The 27443-nt window shown below is 43.4% G+C and overlaps 1 protein-coding gene across 2 annotated transcripts in view; it reads right to left on the bottom strand.

Moving 5' to 3' along the window:
- Positions 1 to 3672: 3672 nt before the first annotated feature.
- The window catches only part of cpped1 (calcineurin-like phosphoesterase domain containing 1), a 36883-nt gene continuing 13112 nt past the window's right edge, over positions 3673 to 27443 (bottom strand). Inside the window, exons 3-7 of one of the 2 annotated variants that reach the window (XM_069691300.1) lie at positions 23939 to 24111; positions 21244 to 21411; positions 20933 to 21059; positions 4866 to 5123; positions 3673 to 4715 (exon numbers count right to left, since the gene is read on the bottom strand). In XM_069691300.1, coding sequence (XP_069547401.1) covers positions 4897 to 5123; positions 20933 to 21059; positions 21244 to 21411; positions 23939 to 24111 — 695 coding nt within the window. In that variant the 3' untranslated portion in view covers positions 3673 to 4715; positions 4866 to 4896. The other variant, XM_069691298.1, reaches the window with a different exon arrangement.

The following is a 27443-nucleotide window of genomic DNA, read 5'->3' as shown; positions in this document are numbered from 1 at the left end:
CTCTCGGTGGTGTCATTGTTTACAGCACAAATCCTCCATTCACTGGGGGTCCTTCTAGACTGCGGCATGAAGTAATTTGAGTGAACCAAAGAAAAGTGGATTTAAGTCCTCGGGCATTATAATGCAGGAGATTTGTGTTGTGAAATTACTTTCTCTATTCCAACAATAGGAGCGAGAGTTCGAACTCATGGAGCATGTAATTGAACGGCGTCAGCTGTCATTACTGCGAGTTTGAAAACTTCGACGGGCCGTCGGATGAATTGCGCCGTGCTTCGTATCGCCCTTTGCGTTGCCGTCTGCCTCTAAAGTCTCACGCGGGGGGAAAAAAAAAGTATCTGATGACCGACGTCTCCTCTTGTAATGATAAACTTCTTGGATTTAGGAGGCGAAACACTCGGGCGCACGTACTACGAGCTGTTTTTATGCGTCTCCGGTGACTTGCCGCGCTCACTTGTCGAACGTTAACATCCCCCTCATGCGCATCAGGCTCTCACCGGTGTTTCAGAAAGCAGATGACCCCTGACCTCAGTCCCCCACATCCACTCGGGCGTGCGCTCTTCTCGGTGAAAAACAACAACAACAACCCCGTCAGCGTTGTGGATTTTACACGGCGGCGGCTGATGAAAGCGTCGCGGTGATACTTTCATGTGTCGCCTCTCTATATGTATTTTTTTTTTTTACATGTGCAAGCACTCTCGGAGACGGCGACAGCACTTTAGATCAATAAACAGGAGCTAGCTTTCATCTGTCACAGTAGAATAAATCTTCCGTAGGAAAAAGAGCGGAGAGCGAAGGCCTCGCCACCGACCTCGGCTCAGTTCGCGGAGCTGCCATCTTGTGAGGACTTTTCAAAAAATATTTTCGCCGTGTCAACCATCTGCGCAGCAGTCGCCAAAAAAAAAAAAAAAAATCAGCCCGCATGTTCTTTTAAAGAAATGACAGGGTTGGCAATTTTTGGTTATACAAAGCAGAAATAAGAAGCATGGGACTGAACCTCTACATTGCTGATGTGTGTGGGTTTGCGAATGAATTGCTGGCCTGTAAGCAGTCGATATCAAATTCAATCTTTGCTGTTCCGTCCAATAATGTTGTACTGTAAAGTCCTGCAGCAAGATTTTCCCTCCTGGTCACTCACCTCCCGCGGTGCTGCATTCAGGTAACCTCTAATTTAACTGAGAGGGGGAGAGAGAGAGAGATGAATTCAGCTGAAGATGATGTTTGCACTTTTATCATAAAACTCTGCAGGTCGAATTATTTGTTTTTACTGCTTATTCTGTGAAATGGATGGTTCTGACTTTCAGACCAATGACAGGAAGTTGAGGCAGAAGATCGTCATCCAGTAAACAACAGAAGAAGAAAAAGAAGCGGAGGAGAAGTAAAATTGAGCCACTGTAGCAGCACATGAGGAGAAGAGGAGACGACGTATTTAACTGTACTTCCACTTAACAAAGAAGTCAAAAGTCAACCTGAAAAAAAAAACGAAGCATAAAACCAATCGATGTCAAATGTAGGGAGACGCCGGCCACGTAGACGATAACAGGACGGTTGTGCAAAAATCTTTTGTGCAACCCGAAACCAAAACTAACAGGAACAAAAACATGAAGGTGTGAAAACACCTTAAGATGTATAATAAAAATAATTTCCCTAGAAATCAAACAGCTGGAATATAAAATGTGGTGTGAAAAACCCTGAACAAGGTGAAATACAGTTTAAAAACTTACAGTGGCTCTTTACACCTTTCCCGAGTGCCTTTTCTTCAGACTTTTATTTATTCATAAACCAGAACTTAAGCCCGACCGGCTGCAGTAAAACGAGCTCATCTTGCTTTGTAAAACACCCGATGACATAAAGTAAAACCGAGCGGCAGGTTGATATTTATGAGCAGTCGAGGTTCAGTTTATCGTAGTTTTCTGGGAGCTGATTCCAGTCGAAGAGCTTCCAGATGAAATCATTTCAACCCTACATCCCGTTACTTTTCAGGAACACCGTGCGTTAAAATCTGTTTGTGTTCGTCCGGCATTTGAAGTGCGACTCAGAAATAAAGACAGTGACAACGTGCAGTCATTAGAGAAAATCAACATTTATTATAAAAATACAACCGTTTGTCACAGTCATGGTGTTCAGCCCGGTCATTCATCAGAGGTCAACACAGGAGCAAGTCAAAGTGTGTGAGGATCCCTAAATTCACAGAGCAAACGTGCTCGAAAACACACACACACGCACGCACGCACGCACGCACGCACACACACACACACACACACACACGCACACACGCACGCACACACACACACACACACACACACACACACAGATAAAGAACAGTGTGACTGAGCTCGGCTACCATGAGGATATAAAAATAGATAAGGACATAAGGTTCCTTCTCAGACAGGAAATGAAGTAGATGGACTGAGTCGTCTTTCACACATCACACTCATTATCCGTCCCTCTCAGACGCCCCCCCCCCCCCTCCTCCCTCCATCACATGCTGACTTTTTGGAAAAGAGACAGAATCCGTCAGTGTGAAATGAGGTCAGCGATCGCGCCGCTGATGGAAAATCACCTACAGTACCCACCAGACACACACGCACGCACACGCACGCACGCACGCACGCACGCACACACACGCACGCACGCACGCACTCGCACACGCACACCCACACTTTCTCTATCCGTCGCTCGCGGCCTCTCTGCAAGATAAACACACAGATGTGTTGCTAAAGGGTTGCCATGACAACCCTCTTGCATTCCCAGTCAGTCAGGGTGAGTGTGAGAGTCTGCGTGTGGAAAGTGTAATCCGGTCGAGTCATTTAAGGCTCGCGCACAAAAGTCCTCCTGCTGCAGAAATGTCCGACTTAAAGACAATTTCAGAACTCGGCGCTGCCAGATGAGCCGTCAGCTGTCCGTCGTCCGCGGCGCCACGCCAGCTCGTTTCAGCGCCCGACTAAACGCTCGGGAAACGCCGACCGATCGCACCGCTGTCACCGCGCTCCATCGCCCTCGCACCCGTCCACTTTGTTTACTGACATCTTCTACGTGTGCAGTTGGCTGCAAGGTGCGTTTTAAATGTGAGGCGCTGCATCGCAAGTCTAATGATGAAATGTTCGCAGCACAAGCTTTAATAAACGCGTAACTGGGAGCCGCCACGTTAATACTGAAACACTCACAGTGGAGTCATTTATTTCTAACGGGGTAATCTGATGCAGTCTTCGCTAAAACAAACCCAATTTTTGAGAATATTTATGGTCCCGTTCGATGGTGTTTCTAACTTCCTATAGAATAGATTTCCTGGTGAGTGTGGAGGTTCGGCTTTAATTCGGCGTAACACTCAATCAACCTGGCCGATCTCTTTCCCTCTTAAACGCCTGCACCAGAGCTTCTGCTGATAATACGAGCTTGATGTTTTACACTCCGGGTGTGTAACTGACACGACACAGGTGGGCTTTTATTGTGAAGGGGCCACAGGAAAGCGTATTTGTGTTGGTGGTTAGCGCCGACAAAAATCCTCAAAACCAGGTGACATCTTTTATCGACCAGGCCTCAAACTGATGAGAATAATAACTCTAAGATTACTTTTAGTCAAAAACAAGATTGTCATTTTGTGTTAGTATTACAGATTAAATATAACATATATGCTATATATATTATTATTACTGTGGATTAAATTGAATATATATATTAAAAGACTCTCTAAAAGTGTCTGGACAGTTAAAAAATCTGACCGGCTTTACGCTTCTCTTTTGCCTGCTGGGCCGTGCCAAGTCTGATCAGAGGTCAGTCAAACAATGTACCACGTTAAAAACACACACACACACACACACACACACACACACACACACACACACACACACACACACACACACACACACACACACACACACACACACACACACACACACACACACACACACACACACACACACACACACACACACACACACACACAATATGGTGATATGATGAGTTTGCATAGGATGGCCAACGAGGCATTAAACTGCAGCAACAGCAAACACAGACCGTTTCGGATCATTAAAGGAGCATTCCAACCTTTTGTTCTCTCAATCTGATCAAAACTCTGTCATTTCCTACATCTCCCATGATGCCTTTAAAGAACGCACCGAACGGGAATTTGGCTAAAAAAAAAAAAAATTAAAAAAAATCACGGCAGGTTTTTGCACCGTTAACACAGAAGAAGGAAGAAAGCTGCTCCACTAAACGACAATTTGTTTCCTGACCCCTTCCAGTAGCTGCTTTGAATGAGGTCGCAATGTCTTGTGGTGGAATCTTCCTTTACTGATGGAAAACTTGGGAGTCACACCGACAGACGGACAAACAGCGCAGGTGCCTGAGGACGTAATGCTACTTCATGTATGGGAGGACCACTACTAGTCTTTAAACCACATTCAGAGATCTCCGTGCGGCCGTTTCAAGGAAGCAGGAGCAGAGAAAACGTCCAGTGGTCCGAGAGATGCTCCCAGAGAAACATTCAGTACAGACAACACGAAATAAAATCATTCTGTACACTTTAACATGTGCGGCTGGCATGTAGCTTCATTTACGCTGGTTTGAGTTCACTGCTTTTGACTTATTTCTGCTCGAATGTTCAGCTTACGCTTCTTTAAATTATTGTATGTTCACTGTAAAACTGAGCCCCGGGTCAACTGGAGCCAGCAGATTCTGCCTCGGGCAGATCAGGAGCATGAACATGAGCAGATGATCTACAAAGAGTACAGAAACCGAATGATTTTAATATTGCACATTCTTGAGTTGACCGAAGCTCTAATCTCCAGAAAGCTCTGAGGAAAGAGTCCCAAAAATGTAACAATCAAACCAAATTAAAGTAAAAAAAAAAAAAAAAAAAAAAGTACCCAGCTGTTCTGCGGTTTGTCTCGTTTGGCTTCAGGCCAGCAGGAGCTCCTTCAGGTCGTTGTCCACGCCTCGCGCTCGCAGCTGCTCCAGGCTGTGGTAGCGATGGACGACTCGGTCGGCGGTCACGACCACCACCCTGACGCCGTGGGTGTCCTCGCCCAGCTGGCAGCCGATGGCCGAGCTCACGACCATGTCCAGGCCGCCGTGGCAACCGCCGGCGTTCCGGTGGTAATGGCCGGCGAAGACCGCCTTCACACCTGCGGGGCAGACGGGGCGGGACGGCAGAAGGAAAAAGGCGTAAAGGTGCTGAATTTAGTGGAATACAACAAAGCATTAAATGAGGGACCACAAAAGCTTCCGTTTGTTTTTCAGCAGCCTCATTTAGTTTGTCTCAGCTTTAGTCACTGACCTAAATTAGGATCTTACTATAAATAGGCAACAGGGTTTATAAGGTGTCACGTAATTCGCATCACGTGTGCCCCTTCTGTTCCCCATGTAAGCCAAATAAAGGTGCAGTACATCCAATTATTAACACCTCATCGCACAGAATAACCAAATAAATCTACAAGCAGTCGACTGGTTTGTTAATCAATCTCATGACTTGATGGAAGACCAACATCAACGCTGTCTACAAGAAGGGGATGAGTCGACTCTTTTTCTTGAGGAAACTCCGATCCTTCAACGTGCACAGCGAGATGCTGGAGATGTTCTACCATCTGTTGTGGCCAGTGAACTGTACTTCTAGTAGTCTGCTGGGGGAGCAGCATTGGAGCCGGAGACACCAACAGACTTACCAAACTGGTGAAGAAGGCCGGCTCCATCATCGGCTACAAACTGGACAGCCTGGAAAAGGTGGTGGAGAGGAGGACGCTGAACAAACTATTGTCCATATTGGATAATCCTGACCACCCTCTCCACCACCTGCTGCAGGGACAGCGGAGCACTTTCTCTAAAAGGTTCCTCCAGCTCCACTGTCACAAGGACAGATACAGGAGATCATTCCTGATACAGGAGATCATTCTTGATACAGGAGATCATTCCTGATACAGAAGATAATTCCTGATACAGGAGATCATTCCTGATACAGGAGATCATTCCTGATACAGGACATCATTCCTGATACAGGACATCATTCCTGATACAGGAGATCATTCCTGATACAGGAGATCATTCCTGCCCGCTGCAATAAGACTGTACAATAACTCACCTCTGGCAAAATCCATCACACAACAATAACACTGTTGTCTGTGTTCTTGGTTGTTTAAATATATAAAAAAACAAAACAACAACAACTTTGCACTATTGTTTAGTTAGTTTTAATTTAATTATTCTATTCTATTTTATTGTATATACTGTGCATTTTTATATTTAATATTTTTTACTGTTATTTTATTTCTTTCCTGTATCTATAAATGCTGCTGTCGTGAAAAAAAAAAATTCCCCTTGGGGATTAATAAAGTATGTATGTATGTATGTATGTATGTATGTATGTATGTATGTATGTATGTATGTATGTATGTATGTATGTATGTATGTATGCTTTAAATCACTGAGATTACAGCTACTGGTGAACTTTGAAACAAGAACCTGTTGCTCCGTTTCTTCAGTTTCTGATCATTAAATGTATATTTAGTTGTAGCTCACTTACAATTATACATTATTAGAGCTTCTATTGTGCCAATAAGAGAACAACTACAAGTTCAAATGATGTATTGTGCCGAAAGCCAAAATTAGAGCTGAGTAAACGTAAATCTTTTGACCAAGCTCGTCAGTAATAAACAGCACTAATAACACTACTGATGAAATAGCTATGAAGAGTTTTAAAAACATCTTATGGTGAGGATAATGATAATGTTATTTTATGTGATGTACAATGTTTGGGGCTTATTGTGAGTTTTACGTTTTCAACTTAAATAGTGGGTCGTTTTGTTTCTACCCATTAAAGTACCTGTTATATTTTTGAGGACGTTTGGGAGAAGACTTGTTGGACTAAATGAGTTCCTTATCAAAAAAATAAAAAAACCAACTCATAAAAAACAAATCCAATCTCATATCTTCAGCATATATATAAATAGACAATACAACAGTGCATTGTCATGTAGAGTTACCTCCTAACCTTCGTCCTTCAAAACATCCACCAGAACTGGCTCAATAAAATGTTTAAGGGTAGGAAAAGGAAGGAAAAGGACAAAGGAAAGGAGACAAGTGAAGAAAGAAGAGAGGAAGCGAGGATACAACAAGGAACAGAGAAAGAAAGAGAAAGAAAGAAAGAAAGAAAGAAAGAAAGAAAGAAAGAAAGAAAGAAAGAAAGAAAGAAAGAAAGAAAGAAAGAAAATATAGTGAAAAAGAGGAAGAATAACTGGAAAGGGCAGAAACAGAAAAAGAGAAAGAAAGAGACAAAGCAGAACAAACTGTGGAACCTGTTAATTGTTAGATATTTTAAAATGTCAGGAAACTTTCGTTGGAGTGGCCACGATTATTTTCAATTTGATTTCAAATAGAAGCAGCATCGTTAGCGGAGCGGTGAGGCAACGGCCCGGCACCGACGGCGTGTCACCACAGCTGAAGTGACTGCACAATTAAAATGGCACGCCGAACGAGCCTCACTTTGACTGAGAGGCTGCAAAATGAGTTGTTTTTCCGTGCGAGGCTCGTCGATCTGGCTGAAATTTGTTTCCACGATTCGGGAGAAAACAATTCGACTTTCGGCCAAGTTGCTGTCAATTTAGGGCCAATTTTCAACCGAACGAGGCGTAAACAAGAGCTTAAGGTCGAAAGAAAAGGTTAAAGTTAAGAACAGTGCTTTATATTTTGGATAGACAAAGGTTGAAGTAACTTTTATGTGCATATTCTAAAGACCAATACCGGTACACGTGTGTGTTTACATGCTCTAATGCACACGCATGTATGCAGGTGAAGGGATTGTGAAATGAGTCGACTGCAGCCGTTTGGCAGAGAAGGGGAGCCGCTCCATTTTTTGAATGGCAAGTGTTTCCATGGAGGAAAGTCTGGCTGCTCGCTGCCTCGTCTCCACAGAGACACTCAGCCCGAACAAAACAAAACAAAAAAAAAAAGAAGAAAACTGGCAACAAAAGAGGATAAATTGCAGTCTGTGCATGAGAAAGACATCGGTCTGTCCCAGAAATCTGCACAACAAAGACGAGGAAGATCCCTCCCGAAAAAATAAATCAAATTAAAAATGAAAAGCTCTCGTGTATCCACAGCTGATACTACTTGGATGTCAGCAGCGGGAAATTGCCCTGAATCATCAAGTCCGCTACTCTGCATAGTCAAACAGCATCAGAATACAAATGTGACCTAAATTTATATTAATATTCACAGCGGTGTTACACATGCTGGACTGGTAAATAATTAATATGCCATAGATGGAAATTGATGATTTCGGCTTGTATTTGTGCGTGTCTGCCTGGGCAGCACTGTGTGTGTGTGTGTGTGTGTGTGTGTGTGTGTGTGTGTGTGTGTGTGTGTGTGTGTGTGTGTGTGCCTGCTTTCTGTGACTTGTGGGCAGCTTGTATCATTACAGACTACATATTTGATTGAATCTGCTCGAATATATATATATATATATATATTTATATGTGTGTGTGTGTGTGTGTGTGTGTGTGTCCAGGAGTAGTAGCCTTTCCCGTAACCTTGCCACTACTCCAGGTGACTGACTAACAATGTCGAGTCAGAAATGTGTGTTTTGTGTAAATGTGTGTCCTTGATGTTGTTTCCAGATGAAGGTCGAAAGGCCACAAATGTCCTCGACGCCTCTGGGCCGAAGCGTGCGCTCATTATTCTGCACGACCATGCGTGTGTGTGTGTGTGTGTGTGTGTGTGTGTGTGTGTGTGTGTGTGTGTGTGTGTGTGTGTGCGTGCGCGCGTGTGCGCGTGTGCGTGTGCTGCACCTCATCTGTCCCACACGGAGCCACACCGCTCATCTACAATCATTCAGACCCCGCGAATGAAAACTAAGCAAAGCGGCGAACTGGGGAAAAATGTTTGACGGGATCAGCTGATGGACGTAGTTTGTGAAGTTTTAAGTTCTTTTTTTGCGGTGAAATTGAGGCAATTACAAAAAAAAAATTGCATGTTTAGAAAATTTTACTTTTTAACTACCGGCAAAAAAAAAAAAAGAGTCTTATGTAATCATTTGCGGTGATAAAAAGCATACTGCACATCACAGAAATATTTGAGTTCCAGCTTAGTTTATTTTTAAAACTGTAACAGAATACAAAGACTTAAGCTTCTGTAAAAATAAGGACTTTAAATGCTTTTTAAATGATATTATTTCAACAAATAGGTCTACTGTATGTGTAAAAACAAACCGCAGTCTGGTCCAGCTGGGAGTGTGTAGAAAACTAATTTACCATATTCCTCATTTCCATGGTAAAACTGCATTTCCTGTTTGTTTTGACGGTGAGGCCTTGCCGACTGTGAATGAGGAGATATTTTGTTAAGGCTTACTTTGTGCTGACAAACCTTCAGCAGACCTTTTACTGAGCAACGTTTTTGAGGAAAGATTGCGAGAATTTTGCTAAATTGCAAGTTCCTGCAAATATTGCAGAGATTTCTTGAACGTGCGTTAATTATTGGGGTCCTAATGGCCGTAGATTTATTTCAAAACCGTTAACACTGCCTTTAACCAATGACCACTGACCAGCATATGACTCAACAGGCTAATGCCAAAAAGGCTTCCAGACTATAATCACAGCAAAGACTGAAGCTGTGAACAACAGGTGGGTGGAGGCGGGCCAATTGCTACACACATAAAAAAAACTTTAGCATACAGAGAAATACACTTATTCCTATTTGGACTGAGAGTTAGATGATTGATCTCGCTCACATTTGCTCACTAGACATGAAGCAAACGCATTAGCTGGTTAGCGCAACTGAGCATAAATTACCTGGCAACTTTTGTGTTAAGCGCTGGAAGGCGGATGGAGCCAGGCTATCAGTTTCCAGCCCGGTAAACCTATTAGGTTAGTTAGTTAAATGTGTATTGAACGTATGCACTCACGCACCTGAACTCTCCTGCAATTTTAAAATGTTTCCGAACATGTCTAAGCTAATCAGAATCGGTCAATGCCAGGATTTAAATACCAGAATACCAGATTCTATCCTGTTCTATGAGAGATTTCACCTTCCAGTTTTTCCTGGGAAGCTCTGAGGTCCTGAGAGAGTTGTGCTCGGCTAACCTCTTAATCTGACCTCTCTCACGTCAGCCCGACACACTGCAGGCATACTTTCAAGGTCTCGCGTATAGCTGAGAATTGAGGTGGACCGCACCAGTCAACAAAATGTACGTTATGGAAATGAATCAGCTCGCTCTGATTGCTCGTTCCACCGGCTTTTGTAGAGCAACAACGATTTTGTAAAATTTAGCAACGGCCCGGAAAAACTCTCCTGACCTGAATTCATTCGAGCATGTGCCTTTCAGAGCCGCATCATTATGTGGCTTTGGAAGTCAAGCCTCTCCACCGGGGCACTTGTTTGCTCACAAACATTCTTGCGAAGAGACAGCCTGTTTGTGAAAGAAAGGCATTTTCAATCTCCAAAAGGTTGTCTGTCTGAATGAAAGATAAACAAGGAGAAAAAAAGAAAAAAATAGAATAATGACGTTGAGAAAACTATCCCTCTTTTTTTACGCAGTCAGAAGAGGCAATTGGCCTCTGAAATTGTCTTGCAGAAAATGAATGAATGCAGGCCGAGAGTGCCTGCATGAAACTGAAAAGTGCAGAAAATAAAAAGCAAAAACACAATTTCAAAAACCCCGGGAACCACATAAAAAAAAAAAGGGTATCGGGGTGTGACTTGCATATTTAGTAGCGGCAGGAAAATTAGCTTTGGGAACAGAGTCTCCGGTTACGTTAGCAGCTCTGTGTGGCTGCAGCGAAGCTACAAACTGTTAGCAGAGGGGGAAAAAAAAAATCTGATCCTTGAAATGTAAAATTACTCCAATACAAGTAAAAGTCCGGCATTAAATCCTACTTTAGTAAAAGTACATTTAAAGTATTCAAGTAAACTTTCTGATATATTAATATCTATGACGTCATTAGATTATTAACAGTGAAGCATTAGTGTGTCAGCAACGTGTTACTGTTGTAGCTGCTGCAGGTGGAGCTGGTTTGAACTACTTCATATCCAGTTCTATTTACAGGGAGAGGAAAGAAGAAAAAGTTCTGATCCACAAATCTGTTTTCAGTTTTAGGCCTTTTTCGCGAAACTTTTATTTTCACTGCAACAGTTATTGAAATGAAACCACGTGAAAAGTTTTGGGGTAAAAATCGGTGTTTGGTGAGCTGGTAACAACTCCTGGACGTGTGAAATGTGACCCGGGCTACACACTGCTTTTTGTAATAGATCAGAAGCCAAGAAGGTTGGAAACCGCTGGTTTAATCTTAAACAACGAGTTGTGTTTTAAAAGCTTGTTATATCTTCCATTGTGTAAAAAAGTAACTGAAGCTGTCAGATAAATGTGGTGGGGTACAGAGTGGAAAATTCCTCTCTGAAATGTAGTCGAGTCGGAGTAGAAGGTCGCATCAAATGGTAAAAGTCAAGTCAAATACACGTTCCTTCAAATTAAACCTAAGTACAGTACCAGATTGAATATATTTAGCTCATTTCCACCGCTGGATAAATGTGATCATCTTCAAAAAACAATCCGGCCATGGTGATGTTTAGCCCCCACACAGTGCACCATATTCACCATGATGTTAGTTTAGCGTGTTCGCATGCTATTATTTGGTAATTAGAACTTAGCAGACTGTGCTGCTCAGATAACTAAAAAACTACAGAGTCAGCAACAGTTGAAACAAACTTCATGATTTCAAAAATGGACAATGGCCTTCGTCTGACCATGAAGAAACACAGCGCAGCGCTGATTTCACCTCTTTTGACTCCAATCAAAGTCGCGCCTATCACCTTCTGTACATTGTTGTCCAAAGAGCCTCGAGGCGCAATAAGCGTGGACGGCCTGGTGACTTAAACCCTGAACTGAGGAAGACTTAGAGCCATGGCAGATCCCATATTAAGACGTATAGGGAGTGCACCATATAACCAGTCAAAGTGTCATGCTTTACCCACCAAGCTATACGCAGGCGGGAATGTGCTCAGAGAGCGTTAAATAACAGTATCACATTCACTGGAGGATCGTCAAGTCCCATTTCGACCCATTTTTTTGGTCTCTTGGCCACGCTTCGCTGCATTCGTCCCGTTTCCCCCCCTTTTTCTTTCTGAGTGGGCGCCCTCGCAAAAAACAACACGCTCTCTCTGCTGATAATTCCACATCTTGTCTCGTCTCTGGCTCGACGGAAATCCCATTTACCTGTCAGCCCTGAACCAGCACCGGCTCATTTGTGCTTTTCTTTGCAATAAAGACTCCCGTGTGGGGACTGGCCGTTAGTTTGACAGAGGTGGGGAGGGTGGGGAGGCAGAGAGGTGTGTGTGTGTGTGTGTGTGTGTGTGTGTGTGTGTGTGTGTGTGTGTGTGTGTGTGTGTGTGTGTGTGTGTGTGTGTGTGTGTGTGTTAGAGTGCTCAGAAAAATACCCAGAGTAAGCAGTCAGAGTGATGAAAACACATTGAATGCAAACGGAGGAAAATTACCCGGAGTCAAATTGAATTCTGGTCAGGGTCCGCGGAAAAATGCAGAGAGAGGAGAGTGGAGTCCTTTCCAATATCGTGATTCTTACCCGCTGCAGTCGTCTGAGCCACACTGTCCCAAAATTGGTGGAACTGTTTGAATATTCGAAAGCGCCTTTTTCTGTTTAAATGCTAATGTCTGAGCCTCACGTAAAGGAATAAAAGAAGTAAAGAAACGTCGGTCCACATCTAATTAGGTTTGATGTTTCTGATCCTTCGTCAATCTGCCCTCCCCTTCTTTCCCCATCTCACTTTCCATCATCGGCCTTTCATCTCTTGGTCACTGATTTGAGGGCTATGAGATTGGATTTGCTAATTGCGAGCCCATCTTTCCACTAAACCTCCCTCCCATCAATGAAAACCTCCAGGAGAATAATTTTCCTTCAGACCTTTTCCCTCCCCTCCCCCCTCCCCTCCCCCCTCTTCTTTCTTCTCTTTCGACACAAACTCTGAATGTACTTCTGAACAAAGCTGTCACATCTGTGAGAATGGGCTGCGTAGGAGTGAACGTCCAATGCGTGCGCTTGTATTAAAGGGCGGTTGTCATTAAAGCGCAGGTCTGGGGAAATAATTCATCATGAAATGGTGGCTGTTGATAATTTGCATGACAGAGGGATACAAAATGATGTAGAGTTGTGAGGCACCTCGCAGCCCCGGTTCTTCATAAATCACTCGGCGCCATCAGTCACCACCAAGCATCCCCTTCCTGTGTCCTCCAGCTACGCACACGCACGATCGCAAGATCAAAACATGCCCATGCACGCACACAGTCACGAAGGGAGATGGGAAATGGAAGCAGTCAGCATGTCGTCTATTGCCCGAAGAGCAGGGATGACTTTTGCCCGTTTGGTCTCCAACCTGGTGACCAATCATCCTGAATTCACTGAGCTGTGATCCTCGTGGTTCTTTAACTACGACAGGCCTGGAAACGGTTTGATGTCCCCGATGAATCACGGGGAACTGCGGATGGAACCGCTAATTAATCAAAAGAGGAGAAAGCCGATGACCATATTTACTGTGGTCAGACTTTGTTCATGAAACCACAAAGAAAAGATGGAGTCAAAGTTTTATCACCACTAAGTGTAAAGCTGAGAATGTTTGTAATGTTACGATACAAAAATGATTCATACCATTCTTTGAGAATGAAATGAAATATAGATCATTTAGTTTACGAACCTCTTTTTTGTGGTTCACTAAAGAAGCCAAAGTTCTTGACAGTTTAATGTCATAAAACAAAGGTAACCATACAAGAACTTGACCTCAAACAAACAGTCTACATTTAGCAAACGTTTGATGAGAAGTAACAAATATCTGACCTGCTAAAAATAGAGTATCTGTCCAGACATGCTATTTTAGTCCAGTGCTTATCATAGGTTGAGAATTTACCTGAGGTTGTCAGCGGTGCAGCATGTGATCGACATGCACGATAACTCATGCAGTTATTTGCTGCAGTTACAATTTACAGATGTCCCCTAAATGCCTCACATGCAGGCTATTGGTAGACGCTAGCTAGGTGGCTGGCAACGGAGGGTGCTGTTACACCCACCTCGTTGGGATGAAACAAAATAGCGGGTGTTGAAGGTGCCTCGTACCACAGGAGGTACCACCGACCTAAAGAAGTGGTCTCTGGGTCAAACTCAACTGTGGTTCAGTTTGTTTGATTTTTGATTTTTTTTGATTTTATACACTTTATTAATCCCCGAGGGGAAATGCAGGGGGGCTCTCAAGATGCTGCAGCAGGCTGCCACGACCGCGGCGCCAGGTAACCTGACCTGAAGTGCATGTTTTTGGATGATGGGAGGAAGCCGGAGAACCCGGAGAGAACCCACGCAAGCACAGGGAGAACATGCAAACTCCGCACAGAAAGGCCCAGGACCGGATTCGAACCCAGAACCTTTTTGCTGTGAGGCGACAGTGCTAACCACTGCACCACTGTGCCGCCAAATTTGCAGAGTGAAAACACTTTTTGGCTGATTTGGATTTTCAGACCAATTACAAGAAGTTGAGGGCAGGTTATCCTCACCAATTAAACAATTGAAGAAGAAAAGGAGAAGTAAAAATGAGCCTCTGCAGCACATTAGGAGAGGAGGTGACAAAGTATTTAGTTGTAATTTGGTCTGACAAACAATTCAGGTCATCTTATGAATCTGTTCATTTCCTTTTCTCTCCATTCAACCATTGAAGGTGAAGTGACGAATTGACGAACACAAGCCCGTCCACAAAACAATCAACATCAAGCATAGGGAGACGCAGCCCGCGTACGTGATGACGACAGAATATAGATATGTAATACAAAATGATTAAGTGCACTCGCACATTCGAAACGAACCATCAAATGTTTACAACGCAACAAACAACATGAACCTTGGTTCAGACTTTCAGGAGTGAACAAACCCAGATTCAGTTACTGCAGTTAACCACAACTTGAAAAGTTGTGTGTCCAATAATGAGTGAAGAAGTTGAAACCGGGAGATTTTATCTTCCTCGTGGGTTTTATTGTTCCTGAGCAGAACTTGTAAAGAAAGCAAAAAGCCGTATGCATCAATAGTTACTCACCAAAAAGACAAGAAAAAAAACACAACATGCTGCAGAAGAGACACATTTGGAGTCAAGTTGATGAAGTGACAAAGTGTAAATGTTTCCAAACGGTATCGTCCAAGCTGATGGCTTCAAGCATGAAGAGATGACGGATCACTTCATTAAAGCCGTGCACGGACAAACATGGCAGATCCTCAGTCGATGAGGTGAATGCTTAGTGGGGTGCCAGAAACGCAACGTCACCCGACACCGTTTGTCACAACGTCTTGGTTAGCCTCCAAAAAGACACTACAATGGGCAATAAAGCGGCATTTTGCTGGTAGCACACTTTGTAATTGCTTCCACCATTAATGGCCTTCCTAGATTGTGTTTTATCTTCCCTGTACCTGAGGCCACACACTCTGACCCACGCAGCCCACTGAGACATCCCCAACAACTTCCTCCTTTTGGCTGCGGCTCGAAAAAGAGAGCGAGAGCGCGAGAAGCAGAAAAAGCAGAAGCTTTATTCAGGCTCATCATTAAAACAATGGGGTTAAAGGCTTAGCTGTGGCCTCTTATCAAATCCCCAGTGGGTGATAAATGTGTCTTCGCTTTTGAACAGAGTAGAGCCCTCGCTGATAAGGACAACCGGCGGCAAGAGAGCGAGTAAGAGTGAGAGACGGCGAGGGGAAGACGGAGCGACTATGCAGAGCAGCACACGGCTTATCTTTGCCTCTAATTACCTACTGTACGTACAACTCTACAGCCGCCGGCAACGTTGGGAATTCCAATGAATTTCTCAGCTGCACTCTTGTTTCTGTGTTGTTGTTGTTTTCTTCTTTCCCTATACATAAACAGGGTTTGGAGGCGAACAAAGGCAGCAGGGAAGAGTGTATCAGCCTGTGCGTTCATCCGTCCTTGTTTGTATGTGTACTGATCCTGAATGTAGAATATAAACCTCAGAGGGAGGAGGAGGAGGAGGAGGGAGGGGAAAGGAGAAGGAGGGGGGAGGGAGGGGGAAATCTAATTACAGTACTCAATCTATAAGGAGAGGAGAGGCTGAGAGCGCTGCTGGGATATCTGCTCCTCCGCTCGCCTCTCGGTAGGCAGACGCCGGTCCCCAGCCGTGGGAATTCAATCTTCTCTGAGGAGATTCTGGGTGTGCGTAAAAAGCTGTTCTCTATAAATTCAACATCCTCAATGAGCGTGCAACCTACAATTTCGGCATGTCTTTCTTCCTCTACGTGCAGCGACTAAATGATGGCTGAGCTCTATTCATGCACTGAATAATTGGCAAAGGTAGAGGTAATGAAGCCTGAGAGAGCGTTATTTACTGTGATTACGTGCGTGACAGTGACGAGGCGGCACAGAAGTATCCCATAATACGAGTAAAGAACTTCCTCCGGGGGGGTTTAGAGCTGTTGTTTGTGTTTGTTACCAGCAAACTGACCTGAATGGAAAGTCTTCCACTGAGCAGTGAACGCCATACATTTTTTTTAATCATTTTTCTGTCAGGTGAGGTACAATTTAATATCAACCAAATTACAGTCAAATCAAGAACCATAATAATAAGGATTGCAGGATACTAGCGGAGAGGGGGTCATCACAGCGACAGAGTAGCATTAAGATGAGCTGGAATGCGGTCCCAGAGTGTAAACGCTCGCTCTGATGAGCCAGAAGGAGACTAATTGGTGTCGCACCTTTCCCGTGTGCGTCTGTACTGCTCAGAGAGAATATACGTACTTACTGTTAGAACCTGTCATGCATAGAAAATGCGCCGCTGCATAATGATTTAGATGCCAAACGCATACCAACGGCACAATATGTGCACGCAGAAACATGCACAAAAACAACCCGTAACTACTCAAACCGCTACGAGCACACATGTCCTGTAAGTAGGTGGAGGAGGAGGGTTGGGGGGGGGGGGGGGAATGAAAAACACATCTGTGAGGAAAAAAAATCAATTAAATCTATTTCTTTGTCTGCAAGGGGACTGTAGTTGCTATTTCCATCATATGTCAGTGGAGAGGTGTGGGGGCTGCAGAAAAAAAAAAGCCTACAGCAGCAGCAATAACAGCCACACATATGCCGCACCAAATCCCCAGCTGCCGCGAGTCAAGCGTCGCCATGGAAAAAAGAAAAGAAAAGAAAGACACCTCCGGAGCGGTCCGAGAACTCAGTTGCACACGGCGATGTGAACTTACTTATGAGGATTGTTCTGATGCCAGAGAGACATTTGTGTAACATGCAGTGATCCTGTTTCAAGGCTGCTTTCCGTAGCATTAGAATTACAAGACAAAGAGTGAGGAAAGGGGTCCAATTTTACGTCTTAGTTCTGGCCAGACTGCTGTTTTGGCTTCGCTCAAATAAGAACCAATAAGAACCTCGTGGCAGCCAACGAAGAACAATATCCTTCGTTAAGAATATCCCAATTTTTCAACTATGATCAAGTCTCGGTGGCACAAAGAAACACTATTCGAGTGTAAAGAGCTTTCCGCTTTCACACAACAAAACATGTAGTACTTCAGCTGCTGGCGGGGCTGCATTTGTCTTGCAGGAAAAATATCATGAGAGTGAGCTGCACAGATGTAGATAGAAACTTATCCTTGTCAACTGCTTACTTAATGAAAATCTCAGAAGAAAAATTACATTCAAGATTTATCAGGGATTCACCCTCTGAGAATAAGACACTGTGTGTGTGTGTGTGTGTGTGTGTGTGTGTGTGTGTGTGTGTGTGTGTGTGTGTGTGTGTGTGTGTGTGTGTGTAATGATGCTGCCCTTTACTGTAATGGAAGTAATGATCAGCAGAGCACATCTGGAGGCTTCAGATCATATGGTGCAGCGGTGAGGACAGACCAACAAGGGAGCGAGATGATGCGTGAGTAACGCACAACAAAGGTGGGGTGGGGTGTGTGTGTGTGTGTGGGGGGGGGGGGCACATGACCGCAGCCGCTATACTGTATGTCCAGGAGGGACATAATTTTCCACAGATTAGAAGTAACACGGACTCATCACACACACAGGAAGACAAACAACACAGTTTGCCTTGCTCTTTTTTTTTTTTTTTTAACATATCCTGATTATCTGCAATTCCTCGCTCGAATCAGTGTTTTCTCTCCTGAAAAGCCTGCTGTCGCTCTGTTGGGGCATTTTATATTATTTGCTCGCCCTGCGGGGAACTCCTACTCTGTGGAAGTTCATTAATTTTACAGCCGACATGTTAAGTAAAAGTAAATCTTCGTTTCGGGAAATTTGGTTTAACGTGAACATCCATAAACACTAATTCCACTTAATACTACATGTACACTTAATGCTTTGTATTTTATGTGGGTGTACAATGTAAATTTTTTTTTTTTTAAATAAGTTTTTTTATCTTTATGATGTAATAGAATAGTGTGAGCCACTATTACGTAAATATAAAGAAAATACATGTTTAAATATCAAAATGTGCAAGTAATTCACAAGACAATAAATATGAGTCAAGTACAAGTCATAAATAAATAAGCTGTATTCATTCAGGGCACAATGTTGCTGAGCTGACGCTAACATTAGCATGCTGACAAGCTCCCAGTGACAGTGTGAACATGCTGATACTCAGCGGGGATCATGAGGACCATTTCATCATTTGAACTCTGAGGTCATTTCTACAACATTGTATTTCCACTAACTGTATAATTTCCCGCCCCGGCAGGAACCCGAATCATTACAGTGTATCTGCTACGAACGCACAGCTCTGTCGCGACGTGACGCGCCGGCACGACGATCACAGTCAGTCTTGTTTTACGAGAATGCCTTCAGGACAGACTCCAGTCACTGCCAGTCGGAGATGAAGCAGAGCATGAAAGTGAGAGGAGACATCTGAGAGAACTGAGAGACAAAGGCGTTTTTTATTCCACTGTAACCAGTCTGATTTATCATGAAAGCGCTGTATTTTTTTTTTTGTCAAGTCATCCGTTTACAGTGTGAGAATTGATATATTTAGCAGAATTATCGTCATTTTCCTGCGAAGCGTCTGCTTTTTCCCCTCCAACTTCTAGACTTCTTACAGTCAGAGTGACTAACAATCTTCATAAACACGTCAAAATGAAGGATATTCTTACAGCAGAATCAAATCTCTCCGCCGGAGCAGCACGAGTTTCCAGATAAACTCATTAGTTATGTTTCGGGGTGGGATTGGGCACACGGGGTACGTGACTGTGATGAGTAAAACAGGATAAATCACATCCCTCCTTTTACTATAACTGGCAGCACCATATATTGTTCTTACACACATGCAGCTACATGCGTATGGATACGAACATGAGAAAGTCATGCTTTAAAGTGAGCAGCAGCACGTCTGACATCGATTATTAACAACCGTGTGTGGATGTGATGTATATGGTTGGCACACTACATGCCCACTGTATGTAGTCTGAATTTATAATTGCTGGCAGCGCATCTGTGAACGAGAGCGTCGGATGAGAATGGACACTTGCACAACGGCGTGTTCCTCACACAGCGACACCCTCCGGTCCCGCTTTATCAAAAAAACAAACAAAACAAAGCTTGTACGGATCGCCCTTTAAATCTTTAACCAGTGTTCCTTTCAGAGGATCAATCAATTACGGGAGAGATGGGTCATCAGACCAAAACAGGCCAACATGGTTAAATACATGCTGGAGTAATTGGATGGATAATGAAATTAATACCGTCCCCCGTCAGTCACCTTGAGGCATGACTGAGAAGCGCAGCACGCATCCACATGAGCGGTCCTGTCAATCAGTAGGAGCATGTGTGGTAGCTGAGTAAGTGCCTGTTAAAGACTTCTCGTCCTTGTGAGAGCTTCCCTGTCCGGTACCCTTGTATCATTCTCTCATAAGCCCACAACAATGGATTGCGATTATGGATTTATTCTTCCTTATAGGGTGTGAATGCATTCGTTAATTCAATTACGTCTGTGTTGCGTGTGCGCCAGGAGCTCCTCCTGTAGTTCTGGATAATGGCGTATTAATCCTCTGGGCCGGGATCTTAACTGTGCTTCAGTTAGATATGCTTAGAAATGAACAGGTTTAACAGGAATATTTGCTAAGACGTATTAAGACCGCTTCACAGCGGCCTAAATCCATCAGCACAGAACACGCTGCTGATAATTTCGGGGCTCCAGAAGCAGCTGCTTGACTTTTAAAACAATAAAACCCTGATTCATCTCTGCAGCGACTTTTAATTGTAGCCAAACACACGCAAAACTGGACACGAGAGAGGAAGTAGTTTCAAGAGAGAGATGAAGTGCCCTTGAGCAAAATACTGCAATCAAATGTACGGATCTGGTCGCCGCACTGTAAATAGATATGAAAGTTATTTTCCACCGCTTCCGTCTCCGACACGGCCAAGATAGGCGGCGAGTCTAGTTTTGAAGGAATTTTCTCGGAGACCGTGGCGAGCTGAACAGAGCAGATCGGCCGGGCAGGAAGTCTCTCGGAGAAAAACACCGAGAATCCGGTCAATTTTCAAAATAAAGCACCCAAGTGCAAACAAATCTCCGTCTACTCCCGCGGTCTTTAACTAGGACAAGAAATGTGTTCTCCTCCCGCTACAGACACGGTATGTGAAATAGTTACGCAATAATTTGATTATTCAACGCTCATGATTAATGCTGTTTAATGAATAAAAGACAGCAAGCTGCAGCACAAAGTAGGAAATAACAACACAAAAACACAAACGGACCAAAAACATTCCACAACGTTTAACCACGATAGAAACAACAACAACAAGGAAACATGACCAAATCAGGAAGTAAGATAAAAGTTCTGAACCGCTGCCGGTTAGATATGACGCGTGCAAAGGACGGAACAAAATAGCGGCGCACGTGTGACGTGACAGACCCGTGTTCAGCGGAAAATACATGTAAGAAGCCTTGTCCACCCACCGGCCTCCTTGAACCTGTCCAGCAGGTTTTGCCTGACTGTCCTCTGCAGGTTGAAGTAGTCATCCTCTTCATCAGGGCTCTTCAGGTACAGAGGGATGTGCTGGAATACCAGGACGTGTTTGGGCTCCTGAGCGGAGACAAGACGAGACGGATGAGGACGTCACAGATCTCTACTGACAAAATTCACACGCTGCTGTCCCCGTGGCTACAGACGGCAGCGATGATCTAAACCACAAAGTCCAGACACGGCAGAGGAAGACGTGATCTGGCTCAACATCTTCATGAATCAAATTAGAGTCATGCCATCCTACCGTTGGGGAGGAGGAGGAGGAGGTGGTGGTGGTGGCGGAGGAGGAGGAGGAGGAGACCCTGCTCAGCTGCGCCTCCAGCCAGCTCTCCTGAGCCTCCTTCAGCTGAGGGCAGGCCGAGGCGTCGTAGAAAAGCTGCGAGTTCAGAACCAGGCAGAGAACTCCACCCACCTGGGACAACAGGAGTGTGAGGACGAGAAACCAGAGAAAACCAGCAACTTAAATGGATAAAAAATAAATAAAATAAAGGAATCTTCTGCCATCCACACACCCTATTTCTTACTATTTCTACAACAGTCTTTTGCACATTTATCTGAAATAACTACTATACTGTGTTACTGCTCCCCAAACCTGTGAACAGAGGATCGATTAAGAATAATGTCACGAAGTTTACAAATCATACATGAATGGTTACTGTGAGCGTATTTCTTTTAAAAGTTTGTAGAAATAGGTGTCAAAGAAGTTTACCATTTACGTATGTAAACACGCTACTAAATTGTAAAAAAGAAAGAAAAAGAAGCTGTGATTCACAAAGCAAACACTCCTCCAATATTCCTATATTCAATATTAAGACGGTGTCTGACACAATCTTTTTCTCAAATCACAGAGACTTAAAAATACACTGTTGCCTGAACCTGCTGCCACTTACAGCCACTTAACCGCAGCCCATTTCAGCGGTGCACTTTGATGATGTCGTCAGTGAAGTCTCTTCACACACGGTCAGAGAAAGCTGGCGGTACGCAGACCAATCTTCAGTTCATCACTGCTGCTTTGTGCAATGTTTTGCCGTGCGCTTGTATCAGAGGCTCTGCTTTACATTCGATCCTCATTCATGTCGTCACACTCAGTGAGTGAAGTGCTGTTGTTTTTTTTGTGTGTTAATGTTTGAACCGTTATAAGAGGCGATCCACTGATTTTACGTGTGAAAATCAGTTAACTGTAAATGATAAGAACTGCTCAGCCTGAAAATAAAGCAGTTTTAAAATAATCTGTGACTCTGCACCCTTTAAACAATAGATGCTATACATGGTATACACACAGAGCCTAATAAAAAAATAACACAACAAGTAGTGCTGCTACTTGTCCTGTGAGGTAAGAGATAGAGGGCACAGGTGAGCCAGCGTCCATGTTCAGAATATTCTAGCACTACAGTGACCCCTCGCTATAACGCGGTTCACTTTTCGCGGTCTCGCTACTTCACGGATTTGCATCGTGCATTGTGTTCTGCATTCTGATTGGCTAAACAGTCTCTCCGCTTCTTCTCTACCTGTTTGTCAATAACGTTGCGGTTTAATATGTACACGTACGTAAAACAGCTTGCCAAATTAAAAATAATCGATGGTGGCATGTCGGTTTATAAGAATCTTTTTGCCCAGAAGAAAAAAGAGCGACAACAACTACCGATAACTATGTTCTTCTCTCGAAAAACCACACCTGCACCGCCGGCTTTAGAAGAAAGAACCGCTGCAGAGCGGAGTCAGGATGCAGCGGCTCAGTCAGAAGAGCAGTGAAATACACGAGTCACTATTTGTCCTACTGTACTTTGTATTTGTTTTCATAATCATTTTTCATTTCCTCCCGTTCTAATCCAATGACTCGGGTCGCAGTGGGGCGGTGCCGATCTCAGCAATTTGAAGCCTTCAGTTCGTATTGATGATTAAAATTATTATTTTACAGTACAGTAGTTATTTGTTAAAAAAAACACATTTATACAGTACTTTTATTTGTTAAACAAATGCTTGGGCTTGTAAAAAGGTTTTGTTCTTTGGTTTCAATGTATTATGGAGTATTTCATTGTATAATAATTGTAAAAAAAATAAAGGTTCCTACTTCACGGATTTCACCTATCGCGGTCTCTATTTGGAACGTAACCCCCGCGATAAACGAGGGTTCACTGTATTACTGTTTATGCTGCAGCTCCTAAATGAATTCGCTGCCTGCTCGGGCTGTACCATTCTGAATAAAATGAGTATCATAATTTTTGGCGTAGAATTGCAAGTAGGATATTTTCAACATTTTTTTCAATATAAATATTTAGTCCTCTTATTTACCAGATACAGAAAAAAAACAAAAAAAACAACATGCTACAGGATTTCAGGTTCTGCCAACCCACCAAGAATTAAATTCACCTCGCGGGATGTACCTCATTACTGAGCTGCTGAAAAGTGCCTGCACCCATTATCATTCAATAATGACACTTCAAATCCAAGTTTGACAGAAATCAAATGCTTTCATCAACCAAATATTTTTTATCAGCAACGAACCTGACAAAGAAGATAACATCATTTTTTTTTTTTTTTTTAAAGTGGGTCTACTACTTTGCCAAATGAGTACAATGTCTGGTAGTTTCCGTTGTAGCTGTGCGCGGTCCCGCGAGGTGCATGCGGTTCTCAGCGGGCAGGCAGAACTCCGCATGACAAGCATTTTTCTGTACGCTTTCTTCTTCTTTCGTTCTGTTTCTCAGTTGCTTTCACTGGGTTTATTTTCCTTACTGACGGTTTCTGCAGCTCTGCATCATGTAGTGTAATGCTGTGTTGTTATTTGTTGAGGGAGAGAGTAGGAGTGCTTGTTTTGATGCAGCTAATGTCCCGAATAAAAATGCGGCGTTGTTGGCATTTAGAAATGAGATCGTAAAAAGAGGCAGGAATGGAGATCGAGATTTTAACACGGTTAATTGTGCAGCCTTGTGTCTGCTTACCCAGAAGCTGAAATAGTCATCCCCCCAAGCGTTACAGAAATGCTCCACGGTGCTGGGGGTGGGGGTGTTGCCCAGGTCATGATTCCCACTGACAAACACCAGCGGGATGGAGGGATCCGTCCCCTTTAATGCCACCTTCAGGTCTCGCTCCTGACCTTCTCTGAATGGCGTGTCTGGGGAGGGAAACGAGAAACTCAATTGTCACAAACCAAAAGACAGCTCGATGTCCTAATGACAAATATGGTGCTGGTTAGAGATATCAATATAAAAACAAAACAATATTGACTTGGAACTGAAAAACAGACACTTGATTAAAATGACATTTTGCTCGGAGGAGATAAAATGAGCCGGAGGCAGAAAGAGAGATGAATGTTGAATGAAGATTGAGAGTTTGAGGGCTACTACAGGTGAGAGTCGCCTGGGGGAACGGGGGATTATTTAGATGATGATGACAGCTCGGAGAATAATCAATGCTCTGTGCAGCTCAAATTTATGTCACCATGGTTACTGGCATGATGAGTTCTGGTGGGATCCTTTCGGTCCACAAACCGAACCTTTGCGGGCCACAGCTGCGTGCTACACTTGCCAGATTCAGCTATTTGTCTTACAAGCTCTTTACAATGTGTTCAGCAGTTCAAATCAAGCACCCTACGATATTAAGCCTGGAGTTCACAAAAAGGAGAAGCGGGCGAAAACCAGTGTAATGTTTTAAGCTAAATTAATTCAGTCCCAGCGTGGGTAAAGGGCAGAGAATGGGTGAGATTCAAATCTATTTATAATTTAGATTTTATATCAAACAAACCTATCAGCCCCTGCTCTTAAGTTATTCCTTCCTCTCCCGCTTCCCTTCTCTTATTTCTTTTCCTTCTTATTCATCTGAGTAATTATTTTACTGGCCTACTTTCTGAGCAAACGTTTCCTTGGATGTTTGGATAGGACTCATTACATAAGAGCCTTTTTTTTTTTTTTTTTTTTCCCGAAAGAACATCTAGTGCATGACAGTGGGAGAAAAATGCAGAGTCTAAAACGTATTCGGATAAAAGATATAATCGCTGCTTTCACCCGTCATTCTCGTGCAGAATTAAGCTCCTGTCAGACCTCTGATTGTCAATACATCAGTACAACATGCATTAAAATACGCAGAAACAAACAAACGCCCTATTTGATATGTAAAACAGATTCTGTGTGACACATTTTAAGATTAACATTGGGGTAAAAAGAATAACTGCACACTGCATATTAATTTCAACAGGAACAATGGAATGAATGCACTAAAAGACTGATGGGTCTAATGTGGGCTGTTATGTTTATATTCAATATTATTCACCCAAACAAATGGTTTGTTGTATTTGTTTTGTTCCAAGTTGTAAAATTGGTAGTGATATTGTCATTATGCAGCTATTATGATAAATTGATTTCCTTCATTTCATTGTAGAAAACCAATTCTGTGCCATGAAAAGTGCCCCTAATGTATTTTCTGCCATGAAACATTGAGTTGTGGAGGATGTATTCTGTGTATGAATGCAGACAGTAATACAACATAGGACAATATAACAGGGATATTTGAATTTGTGGACATAAAAATGTTGTGAAATTATATTAGTTATGCATAAATCCTCTTTGCTGATAAAATACACAATGTGCTCATTGATTATCAATTACTAGATAAGTGGTTTGAGTGCTGTTTTCTTCTGGGTTCAGTTTGAAAGAAGTGCTTTGTTCTCCGAGGAGCTGTCAGGTTGAAGCAGAATCTTCATGAAAACGATGACAGCCGAAGCCACAAACCCAATATTTGACCGCTGCCTCAATCCCATCCAAACAGAGGCAACGTCACTAATGAAGCTGGGATGGAGAATAGGTGGCAGAAAGGTTGTGATTTAAAATGCTGAGGCAACTATTGCAGCTGGTAGCACTCACCAAGCCCCGCTGTTACAGACAGATTGATTTGTAAACGTGATTCACATGTTTTTATTTTTGTAAGGTCAGTTTCATGAAATATTGAACTAGGTCGGAAAATCTGGAAGGATAAATGAATGAGAAACCACTGTGCCCTCTTTTAAACACTATCTACGTGCCCCTAAGCAAGGCGGCTGACCCTGTCAATGGCTCCAGTAGCCAAGAACAGTAAAACATGTTTAATGCTTGATATCACCCAAGTGTGAAGGTGTGTAACTAAGAGCACCTCCAGATGAGGTACGATTGATCTGCACTGTCCTCTTCCCAGGATGTTGTCATCCACGCACGAGTCATATAAACAGCAAACATGTGTGCCGAAGACAACTGCTGGAATTCCTACAGCTATTTGTTTAGTTGAGTACAAGTTCAAGTTGCAACGGCTTTTGTTTTGGATGCACGGACAAGGAGGAGACTCAGCACACTCTCAACTGTCTTCAAACCCTATCCATCATGCAAGGAAGTGGATGTGAGTGTAGAGATCTGGACGCATGTACAGATTTCTAACAGATGGGGCAGAGATGAATGCTTCTGTCTAACAAAACGTATATAAAAACATTCAATTTCACAGAGAGACTGGGACGATCCTTAAAGGCGAGGCATGTTTGAAAAAGTAATTGTATTGTTGATATTATAAACCTATCAGCAGTGGCGTGGTGTTACGAGACGTATATTCACCTCATGGGTAGCTGGACTCCAATAGGTAATCATTTCCAGTTGTTATAGTTTACCTATATATAGCTTAGACCTCAGGCTTATTTTGAAACTATTGGAGCAGCCTTTAATCAATCGGGATCGACCACCATAAACGCTGAAACTCTACCACTGCTGCAACATCCAGAAAGAAACACTTGACTTGAGCTTCTTCCCATTGATTGGTCCACCTCTCAGGAGTAGCTGAGCAAACCTTAATACGAACATGGTTTCCAGACCATAATCACAGGGAAGGAAAACTGAAGCTGTGAGCAACAGTCTAGCAGAGCAGAGCTACATCAGCAGAACCCTTCCTGATTTTGGTCCAGTTAACTTCCACTCAATGCAGACCGCATCCAAGTACGCTTCATCAGAACCCGATTACGGCTCTTGCAAACAGGCCCGGACACAGATGATTGTGCTGCACAGACTGCAAATTACACATTTGTGCTGGACTGTCCCCAAGCACCAAACAAGGTAGAAAGTGTTAAAGCGTCGCAGGACAGGGATCAGCAAGAGCTTCTAACCACACTTACCTTTTTCCAGATGAAGAAAATGTGAATAAATAGGACTGGTAGCCACACAGTGGCAGTGATGCTGAGCTGCCTTCTGCTTCTTCACACCACCAGCTGCCTGCCCTCGACTACAGCCAACTGCTAACATGGCATAACCATGAATTACCCATCTGTACCACGTAGGCCAAACCAATCCTCAACCACCTGCCTTTAAGACACCTTGCTGGAGATTAATGGTTGAACGGGTCGTGTGACCGAACCTGTAAAGGTAACAGGTCGTGTCAAGTTGAGTTTAAGTCAGAGGTTTTTGACCAGACCGTGATCTCTCTCCTGCTTATTCATGT

This window comes from Brachyistius frenatus, unplaced genomic scaffold (genome assembly GCF_029030835.1).
Source record: "Brachyistius frenatus isolate BFR_SWC_R1_liver_20210118 unplaced genomic scaffold, ASM2903083v1 Contig_11, whole genome shotgun sequence".
Classification (NCBI taxonomy): Eukaryota; Metazoa; Chordata; class Actinopteri; family Embiotocidae; genus Brachyistius; species Brachyistius frenatus.
The sequence above is the reverse complement of the archived record's forward strand: the minus strand, read 5'-3'. Positions and strand labels throughout refer to the sequence as shown.